The sequence below is a fragment of the Arachis duranensis genome, chromosome 9, assembly GCF_000817695.3.
Source record: "Arachis duranensis cultivar V14167 chromosome 9, aradu.V14167.gnm2.J7QH, whole genome shotgun sequence".
Classification (NCBI taxonomy): domain Eukaryota; kingdom Viridiplantae; phylum Streptophyta; class Magnoliopsida; order Fabales; family Fabaceae; genus Arachis; species Arachis duranensis.
This window is the reverse complement of record NC_029780.3, coordinates 118,107,876-118,120,873: the sequence shown is the minus strand read 5'-3', so window position 1 is coordinate 118,120,873 and position 12,998 is coordinate 118,107,876. Positions and strand designations below refer to the sequence as shown.

General features: G+C 35.7%; 3 protein-coding genes across 4 annotated transcripts in view; 2 read left to right on the top strand and 1 right to left on the bottom strand.

Moving 5' to 3' along the window:
- The window catches only part of LOC107467914 (pentatricopeptide repeat-containing protein At1g71060, mitochondrial), a 4,936-nt gene extending 2,246 nt beyond the window's left edge, over positions 1-2,690 (top strand). Inside the window, exons 2-3 of one of the 2 annotated variants that reach the window (XM_016087141.3) lie at positions 563-664; positions 1,143-2,690. In XM_016087141.3, coding sequence (XP_015942627.1) covers positions 1,175-2,629 — 1,455 coding nt within the window. In that variant the 5' untranslated portion in view covers positions 563-664; positions 1,143-1,174 and the 3' untranslated portion in view covers positions 2,630-2,690. Of the gene's footprint in view, positions 1-562; positions 665-1,102 lie in introns of both variants that reach the window. The other variant, XM_016087139.2, reaches the window with a different exon arrangement.
- A 785-nt stretch (positions 2,691-3,475) lies between these two features.
- On the top strand, positions 3,476-9,897 carry LOC107467913 (uncharacterized). Its single transcript, XM_016087138.3, has 18 exons — positions 3,476-3,489; positions 4,087-4,320; positions 4,594-4,672; positions 4,913-5,096; positions 5,556-5,608; positions 6,087-6,175; positions 6,668-6,904; positions 7,092-7,156; positions 7,409-7,464; positions 7,576-7,698; positions 7,776-7,857; positions 7,962-8,034; positions 8,193-8,254; positions 8,430-8,525; positions 8,820-8,974; positions 9,070-9,166; positions 9,344-9,421; positions 9,510-9,897. Exons 1-18 carry the CDS (start codon positions 3,483-3,485, stop codon positions 9,621-9,623), a joined length of 1,884 nt encoding a protein of 627 aa, XP_015942624.1. The 5' UTR covers positions 3,476-3,482; the 3' UTR covers positions 9,624-9,897.
- Positions 9,898-10,198: 301 nt separating this feature from the next.
- On the bottom strand, positions 10,199-12,729 carry LOC107467912 (uncharacterized). The gene is made up of 3 exons (XM_016087136.3): positions 12,504-12,729; positions 11,372-11,768; positions 10,199-10,637 (listed from the first exon to the last, which is right to left on the bottom strand). The coding sequence occupies exons 1-3, from the start codon at positions 12,676-12,678 to the stop codon at positions 10,340-10,342; spliced, it is 870 nt and encodes a 289-aa protein (XP_015942622.1). The 5' UTR covers positions 12,679-12,729; the 3' UTR covers positions 10,199-10,339.
- Positions 12,730-12,998: the final 269 nt, after the last annotated feature.

Below are 12,998 nucleotides of genomic sequence, written 5' to 3'. Positions count from 1 at the left end.
GTGGAGTGAAGTGTGGTGCTTTACTTGCACACACACAACTCACACTACTCTGAAATTGAATTTGGTGTTCAGAAGATGTCATTTGTGAATTTTGTGATCTATAAATAATTTCCTAAGCTTGAGTTTTCCAGCATGACATTGTTGGGCGAAATTCCTCAGGAGAATACATGGAGTTTGGCGTTAATGTGTTATATATAGTGATTGTACAAGTAGAATTTGTGGGAATGGTTGCTTTATTAACTAAGAATTTAAATATGTTAGCATGACTTGAGAGGACTAAAATAGGAAAATATAAGGTATTGATTCTTTTGCCTATTCAAATATTTTGTACAATGACTTTGATATAATTTTTGTATTAATATTAGTGGATTATGGTTAGCGACTTACTATCTATGGAACAGTGTTGATTTTAAAATGTATGGTTTTCTTTCTCTATGCCTATACTTGCTCATTAAGGTTCTTTTAAGAATGTCTATATTGTTGATAATCTTTTGAACATAATTAGTGACATCTTAATGCAGTTAAAGCTAATGTTTACCTAACAAGTATTTGTTTTGCACAGTTCAAGTGGCATCTTCGCAAGAAAGCAGCACGAGTTATCTACTTGCACTTTGCCCTGCAGAAACATGCCCTAATTGAACAACTTCATGACAAACAAGAGCAGGTTTGCACTTTGGTCATTATATTTGCAGCCATGTTTCTTTTAGCGCCATAGGTGGTTTTTCTAACTAGCCTTTTCATGCTTACTCCAATATGTTTTAAGTGGGGAAATATGATTTCAATTATTTTCTTTTCCTATCTAATGTTCTAACTTGTAACCTTCTCATGAAGATAAAAGAATGGCTTCACAACTGGGTTGGAGAAGATAGAAAAACGATCCGAAATTAATGATTAATGATTAAACAAAAATTGAATTTAAGATTTCAAATCTTCCGGTAGGGGGTGAAGAAACAAAAAACAAATGCAAAAAAAAAAAAAAGATGATGATGGTGAGCAGTAGTATAATAGACTAATTAATTGTTATAATATTGAGATAATTAAATAATTAATTAGTCTAATGTTATTTGGTATTCTAATGCCTCTTTTTGTTCTTTGTTTTCAGTCCTCATCTAAATTTCATGAGACCCTGGTCCCTGACACAGTGAGAAAGCCTGCAATTTGGAGCAGCAGAACAATGGCATTCACACGATCTTCCAAAACATTCTTCTTCTCCTTCAACCTTCTTCAAAGGCGAACCTGTTCTTCCAGCACACCACAACCCCAACCCCAACTCTTCAATGCCGAAACCATCTGCAGAATCCTATCCGCCAATCCAACTTCCACCGTCGACGCCTCCCTCGCCAACATTCCCGTGCAAATGTCGCCAGAGCTCGCGGTTGATGTCCTGAAGAAGCTCAGCAACGCCGGTGTACTTGCCCTCTCGTTCTTTCGTTGGGTGGAGAAGCAACAAGGGTTCAAGCACACCACTGAGAGCTTCCACGAGTTGATCGAGTCACTTGGTAAGATCAGACAGTTCAAGATGATTTGGACTTTGCTGTCTGAAATGAACCGCAAAAAATTGCTGACCAGAGAAACATTTTCGCTCGTTTCTCGAAGGTACGCGAGGGCAAGGAAGGTCAAGGAAGCAGTGGAGGCATTCGAGAAGATGGAACAGTATGGGATGAAGCCACAGGTCTCGGATTTTAACCGTTTGATCGATGTTCTATGCAAGTCCAAGAGTGTTGAGAAAGCACATGAGGTGTTTGATAAAATGCGGCAGAGAAAAATTGTGCCTGATTTGAAGACATACACTATTTTGTTGGAAGGTTGGGGTACCCAAGGGAACTTGTTGAGGGTGGATGAGATTCGTAGAGAGATGGAGAGTGAAGGTTTTGAGCCTGATGTAGTCACATATGGCATTGTCATGAACGCATATTGCAAGGCAAAGAAGTATGATAGTGCTGTTGGGTTCTACCATGAGATGGTGGAGAAGGGTGTTAGGCCTAGTCCACACATATATTGCACTTTGATTAATGGGTTAGGTTCTGATAAGAGATTAAATGAAGCTCTTCAGTTCTTTGAGATGTCCAAGGCCAGTGGTTTCCTCCCGGAGGGGCCGACTTACAACGCTGTTGTCGGGGCTTATTGCTGGTCGACAAAGATGGAGGATGCCTATCGGGTGGTTGGGGAGATGAAAGAATTGAAGATTGGTCCAACTTCGAGAACATATGACATAATACTGCATCACCTGATAAAGGCTCAGAGAAACCAAGAAGCTTATTCGATTTTCCGGCGAATGAGTAGCGAGTTTGGGTGTGAGCCGAGTGTGAGCACATATGAGATCATGGTGAGGATGTTCTGCAATGAAGGGAGATTGGAGATGGCAATGGAAGTTTGGGATCAGATGAAATCCAAGGGAATCCTTCCTGGAATGCATATGTTCTCGAGTTTGATCGGTTCCTTGTGCAATGAAAGCAAGGTGGATGAAGCTTGTAGGTACTTTCAGGAAATGCTGGATATGGGGATTCGCCCTCCTGCACAATTGTTTAGTTCCTTCAAGCAAGCTCTAATTTACGAAGGGATGGAAAATACTGCCATACATTTTGCATTGAAACTTGATAAACTGAGAAAAACTCCATTAATTGCTTGATGACACAAAAGGCTAATATATTCTAAAGTTTAATATTACATTATTATCTCATTGTATTGCTTGGGTAATGTCTTTAATCATATAGCATATTCTCCAAGTATATGGTGGGATATACCTTAATCCATTCCATGCAAAAGAATAGGTCCATGTTTTTTCTTTAGTGCGCGAGCAGCCAATAAGCAATAACTTTGTCTTATGTTGAAGAAAGGGACTTGCCATTCTCTCTAACTTGATAACTACTAAATATGGAGACAACAATTGCCAGCTTGGATTGGCGGTTGGAGCAATCCTCTCGAGTCCCGAAATACATACACAAAATAAAAATAAAGACATAATAGAATAATTATTATTTGTATTTATTAATTTAAAAATATTTGATAAAATAAATTAATAAAAAATAATTAGAATTTATTTTATTTAATATTTATTAATTATTATAAATACTAAATAAAATAAATTTTACTGTTTTTTTTTTCTCTAACATTACTTATTAATTAAACGAAGAATATATAACACACATTCCTATCGGAATAAAACGTAATTTAGACAGAGTTGTGATTCAACCAACTAACTGTTTTGAAGGCTTGAAGCTCTCTGTCACGTGCGATACACGTGCAAGTGTAGTAGAGAGTTGTTGGAAGGTTACAGAAAAAAAAAGAAAAGTGAAAAACGAAGCAGCAATGTATTCATCGAGCTTCTTCACCAACTAGTTTGTTCTTCTTTCTTCCACTTACCATCTCTCTCACTCTCTCTCTCTCTCTCTCTCTCTCTCTCTCTCTCTCATATCGGTGCACCGTCTACTACAGGTGCTGCTCCCATTGCAACTGCGAGCTCTCCAAAGTTTAGTCTCAACATGGCAGGTCTTATTCCTCTCCTTACCCCGTTCCGCTTTCAATATCTATTTTATTTTCCCTTCCATTTCAATCATTTTTTTCTTTCTCGAACTTTCTTAATGTAATCATGGATTGAAATCATTGAATAACATTATACGTACTCTGATTGTGCGGAAAAACATCCTGTTGAATTTATGTTCTATCTTTAATATTTTTCTATCTCGGAATGGACCATTTTCTTCTGCAGTACAACCTTTGAATCACTGCACCTTTTTTTCCATTATGTTATGAGGAGAATAATTACTCTAAGAATTGTTAAATAAAGGGATATAAAATGAAATCGAGTTTGATTGAAGAATGGTTGAAATTGATAGTGTTTCGTAACAAGATTCACAGAATTCTCATCGTCTATAATTTTACGATTATGTAGGAGCAAGAGAGTGATTGAGTACTAACTTGACATGATGATAGTCAGAAAATAATTTTAAAAAAATAAAAGAAATAAAAAACTTCACATTTGATTGGAAATTATTAGATAGGTGAGGGAATGAAAGAGCAAAAGGCATTTTATGAACCTGGAATATATGAAATCTGATAAAGGTGTGTCAATGTGTTTATATGCAGCAACATCAGGGAAGATTGTCCAAAATGTTTGTGTGTCACAGTCACATTGCTACTACCAACAGAATAGGCAGTTCCATTCACAGAGTCAGAGGGCCTATTTTGCCCCTTATATGCGCAACTCGCTTCCCTCACCACCGGGGAAGTTGGCATGGAATTCCAACCCATCCATGCAATTGCGCAATTTGTCAAAACCCAACAATGATTTTATTATCCAGAGAAACATTCACTGCAATGGTCTGTTCTAGACTCTCATTATACAGGTTAATATAACTGGAAAATCATGTAGTTTGAACACATTTAGTAGAACATTGATCTCTTTGTCTCTTCCTTCCTAGGCTTTTTATATGTACAAAATGTACTGATATATCAGCATCTGTATATGAGCATGCATTTCATTTGTATTATTACAGAATTTGTTTTGTATCTTACCTTTAGGATTTTTTTAAAATGAAAAAAAGTTAATTTTCTGATGGATGTTTGTTCCTTCCATTTGGAACATGGTTACAGCTTCTGCATCTGCATCTGCATCTGCTACTGCTGTTCCGTATCTGGACAAGACTGATTTTCTAAGGCTTCAAAATGGCAGGTCAGGACCACTGCCCTGTGATCTGTTTAAATGTGTCATGAATAATTCATTGATCATTCAATCTTCTTAATTTCACTTTAACTGCAACTGCATAGTAGAGTATTAGAGTATTTCTTGGGCAGCTTCCAGCTGTAGAAGCCCAATTTTTTCTTCCTCTTTGTTTAGATGACCAACATTTCTTAGATCTTACATCCTGTTGTTGTTGTGGTTTTTACATATAAATAACAATAATTTAAACAGTGACATACGTGGTGTGGCTGTTGATGGTGTTGAGGGAGAGCCAATTAGCCTCACTGAACCGGTTGCTGAAGCAATTGCCGCTGGTTTTGCAGCATGGTTATTTGAGAGAAAGAAAGCAGCTGCTTCTCAGAATTTGAGAGTTTCTATTGGCCATGATTCCCGAATATCAGCCAAATTACTACAGGTTAGACTTTAGATTTTTTTTTCCTTATATCATTTGGTGGAAATATTTGTTTAATACATCTAATATAGAAGGTTTTGTTGTTTATGTTAAAAAAAATTTATGACTTAGAAACTACATATAATTTAACATAAGTCTACTGTCTCAAATTAGGTTGGAACGAACAATATAACCTTGAAAATCTATTGCTTTATATTGTTCTTGACTTCTTGTCAATGTTTTGAGTAGGAATATATTCTACGCTTCATTTCCTTTTATTTCCTTTGGAAATTCTCCATAATACAGAAACTTAATATTTGAGTTTGCTTTTGGATTGTGATTTGAAGTCATGAATAACTTGAAATGTATAATTATGAAAGGGGTCTTTCTTTACAGGCTTCCTATTGTTAGAGCATGCATGTATCTAAATAACAAATACTTGGCTAGAACTGACTATTTGCTTATAAACTTGCTAAATTTCAGAATGCAATTTCTCGTGGTCTTGCTGGTGCTGGCCTAGAAGTTGTCCAATATGGGTGGGTGATATTTTTATTTTTTGCATTACTTTTTATCCCTTATGTTCTTGATTTGATAATGAGGACAGGTGAAATCATGTTTAAACCCTAATGATAGTAAGCATCTGGCCAAAGAGATCTCTTGTTAAATTGACCCTAACTATGTCTTATCAGTGTTTAATAACCTTCAGATGAAACCAACCTGAGTTCCTGAGCCACAACCCCGTAATCAAATGTCTAGTGTTTTTTTTACACCATAAAATTATTGATAATATTGACGTTTAGTAGTCTCTTGAACCTATCATGGATAGCTATCTGCAAATGAGTGAGTGTGTGTGTGTGTGTGTGTTTTTTTTTTTTTTCTCCTTATTTGTTCATTGGGTCAGACATGATACTAATTGGTTGTCTTTCTTTTGTTTGCCTAATTTAGTAGTTTTCACCATGGATAAGACCATTCTAATGGCCTAGTCAGTTAATACCATTGTTTGCTCATTTTCAGATTAGCATCAACACCAGCCATGTTCAATAGCACACTCACAAAGGATGAAGCATTCTTGTGTCCTGTTGATGGATCCATTATGATAACAGGTACATGATGAGGTTGTAGCTGAATGTCACTATTCTAACTGTAAGACATCATAGTTGTTTGAAAGCTTTAGATTTTGTTTGTAACATGCTCTTCAATGCAAAAGCCCTTTTGAGTTATCTGTAGAGATTGGTGTTGCACATGCTTCTTCTTGTGAAACTATAATGAATCTTGGAGAATGTTGAAAGGAGGGTTCAAACAAAATCACTTAGCCATGAAACCTGATATACTATGTCAAGGAACTACTATTTATGCCTTAACCCTTAGCTGTTAGACTGAGTGGTTTTCCTTACTAGCTTGTTATTGTATTGGTGGTCATGAATTGTTTTTACTATTTCCTGTTTGTTAATAATTAACATCCATGGGTTTTGACAGACACTTTTATGTTAGTTTAGTTTGGTTTTGGTAATTGAAAAATAATTTCTCATGGATAAAATGAAATTTTGAATATTTAACTCACCAATTGTTTATGAAACATCTCTATATGTGAACAGCGAGTCATCTGCCCTTCAACCGGAATGGATTCAAATTTTTCACAAATGCTGGTGGACTTGGAAAGACTGATATCAAAGACGTATTAGAGCGAGCTGCTGATATATACAATCAATTTACAGCTGAAAGTTTAGCAAATTCTGAGAGAAAGGCTTCATCATCTATTAAGCAAGTTGATTACATGAATGTATATACATCTGACCTAGTAAAGGCAGTTCGCAAAGCAGCGGGAAGCATAGGTATGGCTTGATATTGGTATGATAATAAATAGTTGTTTGGTAAATGAAGTGGTTAATAATGGAGTTCTAATTGGGAGACATTATGTGTTATTATTTTTATTGTAGCATTTACAGTTTTTCCTCTGTCGTTTTTTTGAATGTTCTGATCCTATTTGCTAATCTTTTATATTGCATTGTCTACTGACAGAGAAGCCATTGGGTGGTTTCCATATAGTTGTTGATGCAGGCAATGGAGCAGGAGGTTTCTTTGTTGTAAGTAGCCTTTGTAATCTTTAGTTTTAATTGTTTTTCTAAAATAACCTTTTTGTAAAACCTTTTATCAAAAAAAAAAAAATTATTTGTAAAATGATTTTTTTCTTAAAAAATCCATCAAAAGGGATGAGCTTAGCAGAGCAACAAATGTATGATTTATAAGTCTTCAATAGGCCTAATGCTGAAGTGCAATGTGCATTTGACTCTTTCTCCAAACTTAATATTTGATGTTTCGTTTTGATAATTAATCAGAAAAAGGTTCTGGAACCACTTGGAGCATTTACTACCGGTAGTCAATTTTTCCCCCCCCCCCTCTCTCTTTTTCCTTTTCTCTTTTCTCTTCTCTCTCTCTCTCTCTCTCTAAAGGAATGATTTCAGCTAGCTTTAGTTCTTGGACTTTATTAATAATCGTTCCTGTATACAGGCTTATTTCCAAATCATATCCCCAATCCAGAGGACAAAACAGCTATGAGAGCTATAACCAAGGCAGTCCTTCAAAGCAGAGCTGATCTTGGAATTATCTTTGATACTGATGTGGACAGGTAAGGATCTTATTCCTAATTGGTCTTGCCACATGCATACTGTTTTAAGTTTGTTAAAGATCTATCACCTTCACTAGATCTGCTGCTGTGGATTTTCAAGGCCGTGAATTCAATCGGAATCGTTTAATTGCCTTAATGGCAGCAATTGTTCTTGAGGAAGTAAGGCTCTTAATTTTTGCTTTATCTGGCCTTTGCTTGATAATCCTTATTCACTGAATAGTTAATATTACTAATTATTTCGTTATATCATATTTTTTTTCTAGCATCCGGGTACAACTATTGTCACGGACAGTGTCACTTCTGATGGCCTTACCACATTTATTGAGAATAAACTTGGTATAACAGAATCTAAGCTGACATGATCTAATAGTCTCCCTCTCCCACCTCACTTTAAGGGTTTATTATAACCTTATTCATTTCAATAATTCAATTTGAATTGTGAATTTCTTGTATTCAGAAACGGTTAATAACTTACTAATGCTATTTTGTATCAGGCGGGAAACACCATCGGTTCAAAAGAGGCTACAAAAATGTGATTGATGAAGCTATTCGTTTGGTATGATGAATGCTTTGCCTGTTATTCAATAAATAAATTATACAAATCATTGTAGTTAGTCAAGGAAAGGCCCTTCATCTGAGTGCTTGACTGTAACCATTATCAAATAGCTTCTTTGTTATTTTATTTCAAACAATATAAGCTATTTGACTTATGGAAGCAATCTTGTTGCCAGAACTCTGTTGGTGAGGAGTCACATCTGGCGATTGAAACTAGTGGACATGGAGCTCTCAAGGAGAACCATTGGCTTGATGATGGTGCATACCTAATGGTATGTTTTAAATTTTTAATTGTATTGGCCAGACAACTCATTGCCAAATTAATCATCTCTTATTACTCCATTCATCATATGAATACTTTCTTCCCCCCCCCCCCCCTCCTCTCTCTCTCTCTCTCTCTCTCTCTCTATTTTTGGTGCCTTTTTGCAAAACTGAACATGGAATGTAGTTTATTTGGTTAAAGAGACGATGGTATTATGTAAAGAACTGCTCAACCAGTCAACCTAAAAGCGTAAGTTAAGTTCGTGTCAAGATTAGTTTCAAGTTCTGTATGTAATCATGTCCAGGTCAAGATCTTAAACAAACTTGCCTCAGTGAGAGCTTCAGGAATGGATGGTGGAAGCAAGGTTTTGACTGACTTAATAGAAGGACTCCAAGAACCGGCTTTATCATTAGAACTGAGATTAAAGATAAACCAAAACCACCCAGATCTTAAAGGAGGGTAAGTCTGTGCATAGAGATTCTCTGTTTGAAACCACATTCTTCCTCCACTAGAAAAAATGTGTTATGAATTCACTGACATCCAAGAGCTTTTAGATCCTTCCGGGAATATGGGGAAACTGTGCTGAAGCAGTTGGAGAAATCAATTGGCTCTGATCCAAACCTACGAAAGGCTCCTGTAAATTATGAAGGGGTATGTCTGTCCCTTCTTAATGCTAGATTTTTAATGTTTGATTAGCATTTGAGAAAAGTTATTATCCAAGAAGTTATAAAGGCTATATTTTTGGGCATTCGAACCATACAAAACCAGTATTCGAATTTTCTGCAATAATTTGTAGAATGTATCTTGTCTGATCTAATTTTCAATCAGGTTCGAGTTTCTGGCTATGGTGGGTGGTTTCTTCTTAGACTTTCACTCCATGATCCTGTACTTCCCCTTAACATTGAGGTAAAACGTTCTCACGGCTTATGCTTGAGCTTTTATACGCAATATTAATATGCTGCAAGTCTGCAACTAATTCAAAAATGAATTGTAGGCACCAACTAAGGGTGACGCTGTGAAGCTTGCACTTGCTGTGCTAGCGGCTGTGAAGGACTTTGCAGGTTTAGACATATCGGCTTTGGACAAATATTTGAGAGAAGCAAGTTAAATGCTTCATGGTAGAATTGAGTTTTGTGCTGGAAAAGCGTTTGCTTTATATTTCTTAGCAACTGCAAATGTGAGTGTGAATGAACATATCAGAGATGCTCAGTTGTATGGATGTGAAGGGTACGTTCAGTGTCCCAGGGTTAGAAATATACGACATATCTGTGATAAAATTTGCAGTGCGAGGTACTATTTTGAGAGCAGCATCCTAAATTCCTAATTTTGTTGAACTTTGCATGTGCTAATATTAGTTCTGAATCCATCTCCAGGTTATTATTTTTCTATGTTTACAATGAAAGAAAAATATAGACATAAGAAAAATACAGTTTGAAGGAAAAGAATTAGAAGAAAAAAGCAGAGTCCCACTGCTCTGGAAGTTCAATACAAAAGCAGCTAATTTGAATGTTCATTACTTAATTTGTTTCCTTAATTAGCAAAACATTTTTTATTAAGATTTTTAATGTGCAAATTTCTATTGGATGTTGGATTCAGTTAAACGTTTGTTTCAAACGAGAAATTTAGAATGGCTGGACAATTCTCAATTCTGTAATAGCTATAAATTTGCTTGACACTGAAGCAAACTAAAAAATGCTCCAAAGTGATTTTGATTTATCTTTGGTTTACTTATATACACACACTCCAATTACAAGCCATTCACATCTAGCACCTTTCCTCCCCATTAAATATATCACAACATAGATATTTCTTCCTCTTATGTATCTAATTAGATACAGAAGCAGGTGAATTGTTGAGAAGCTTCATCATGAAGTTGAACTGAATATCAGGTGATGTCTTTGGCTGAGGCCAGGTTGCTCCTTCTGGAACCTTAATGCATTTGAAACCTTGGCCTTGATATAACTTGGTGGCCACCGGATTTTTCAAATCACAGTGCAATGCAATTGCGCGGCAACCCCAATTTCTGGCCTGTGATTCTGCCTTTGCTACCAATAGTTTAGCTATTCCTTTTCGCCTAAACTTTTCCCTCACTGCCACATTTGATATGTATGCAATTCCAGTCCTACAAGAAAGGGTTCACCATTAAAATGAAATGTAAACCATGTGTAAAGATTAAAAGTTAGCTATTTTCAAGGGTTGGAGGGTTTAAAAGATTTCATGTATTAAAAAGAAAAGATTCCAGGTGAATAGAAGTCTTAAAAGACAATATTTTTGGCGTTTTTTGTTTGTATACTTTTCATAGTGATCAGTCTGAAGAGATCTAACCTTCAGTTTCAAACAGGCAAAAGTTTACAATATATTATAAGAATTTAATTTTGATACACTGTAAGTATAAAACAGTTTTACATTGACAATGTGAATGGTCATCCAAAAAAACAAATGTGATTGGACTACTGTATAAAACACTTTTAAACGGTCAATATGTCAAAAATAAACTCATAATACAATTGGAAGGTAACTTGTATGATATGTAATACAGGGATATAATACAGTTAATTTTTTAGCATTAGATTTTGGTCTGTAGGTTTTAACATAAAATAACTTTCTATAAAATAAAATTTCTGTTAGGTGCAACAACCAATATGTGCATACATTTTTAAACAAGTTTTCCTTTTTATGAAGAATATAGACAAAAAAACAAAAGAAAAGAACATATAATCTAGAAAGCCAAATTCTTAAGGAAGAAACCAAAGCCAAAAGTTGACAAGAACATAGGCCAGATTTAGCTAAAAAATCTTAAAGACACGCAAATCCTCACTATCCAAATTCCAAAAAAAAAAGCAAGCTTTAACTTACCTTCTCTGTCTCAATGGTCCCTTTCTAGGTAGAAAGTCTGCAACAGTATCTACAGTCAATATACCAGCCACATAACCTTTATTGAGGCTGAATTTGCCATCAAATCCACCAATCTTGAAATCATCACTTCCAAACAAGAAAGTTTGATCGAGTGAGCTGCCGATAACAGCAACCAAACAGGTCCTTTTGCAGCCACTCGGTATGGAGACTCCGGCTAACATAGCAACCAATCTGTCCATCCTCAGAACGAAATCCAATGGGAAAGAATATTCAGGGAAGAAGGAGCTGCAGTGAGTTTCTGCAACTTCCCAACAGTCCTCTAACCTCGCCTCGCGGACTATGATTTCAGGAGACACAGTTGGGAACAAGTCAACCACTTGACTTGCCCTGCATAATCCTACATTCAAACACTAAAGCCTTTATACCACTTAAGAGAAGCTCTCTTTGAATAGGACAACATTCATATTCATTGTAATGAGTTATTATTCGAAACAAAGGAAGGGTAATATTGCTTTACCCCACATATTCATAATTCACTCACTGACTTCCATGAATAAATCAAAGAGGCCAAGAAACCAGTGTGCTTCTGTACTAGATCAAATCAAAACCTAAAGTATGAAACTGGAAAATTGTTGGATAATCTAGTATACTGTGCTACATTGCTAAATGTAGTTTACTAAGGTAGCATATCACGAAGTTTTAAATTTAATGAACTAAATTATGTGCTACTGTTTGCTAAATACCATTCTCACAAACTCAAAATTGGTTCTTTAAAAGATTCATTTGCACAATCATGCTTTCCCATCAACAATCTAGTTAAATTCTGCACCAATCAAATCATCTTTCCCTCATTTGCCCAATTTTGCTGCTATGCTAGTGTTCCTAATAAGCCAAGTTGACCAACCCCATCAGTTTCCAAAAATTGAATGAATTCCAAATAGCCACCCCATTAATTGACTCTCTTCATCTTGTACACAGCTAAAAATGGTTGCTTTAATCACCCCATCAACTTAATTTCTGAAAAAGAAAATAACTTCAACATAAAAAGAAGAAGAACTCAAAGAACATGCATGACCAGCAATCACTGTAACCAAGTCTTGAAGAAATTAAGCCACAAAGAAAGGGAAGGCACCTGATTGGGAGAGAGAAAGAAGTGAGAATTGATGAGGTGAAGATGAAGAAGAAGACCAAGATGGGATAGTGGTTGGTCTCTTGAGATTAAGATTGAAAGGTGAGATTTTTGAGGTGTTTAGTGTAATAGGAGTTAGAGAGAGTGAGGTTCCAAGAGGAAGAAGAATAGACCGCATTTCGTAGAAGGGTGTTCTTGTATTGGTCTCAGAAGAATCCTAAGATTACAAGATTGGTTGTCTCCACTGATTTTCCAAACTTGTGGGGTCCACTCACCTTGCATCTCTATCCATGTCTTCGGATTTTTTTTATATTGGTTTATATATGTTATTTCATGTTCCTATCAGGCTGTTATTAGATTCAGTGTAAATCTGATTTTATAACTATAACTTAGTTGAAAAATCTTATCCCCCCCAAAAAAAATCAAGATGAAAATTTCATATTAGTTCCAATAATCAAAACTTTTTTCACTTGTAAAAAATTATGAAAGACATTTATG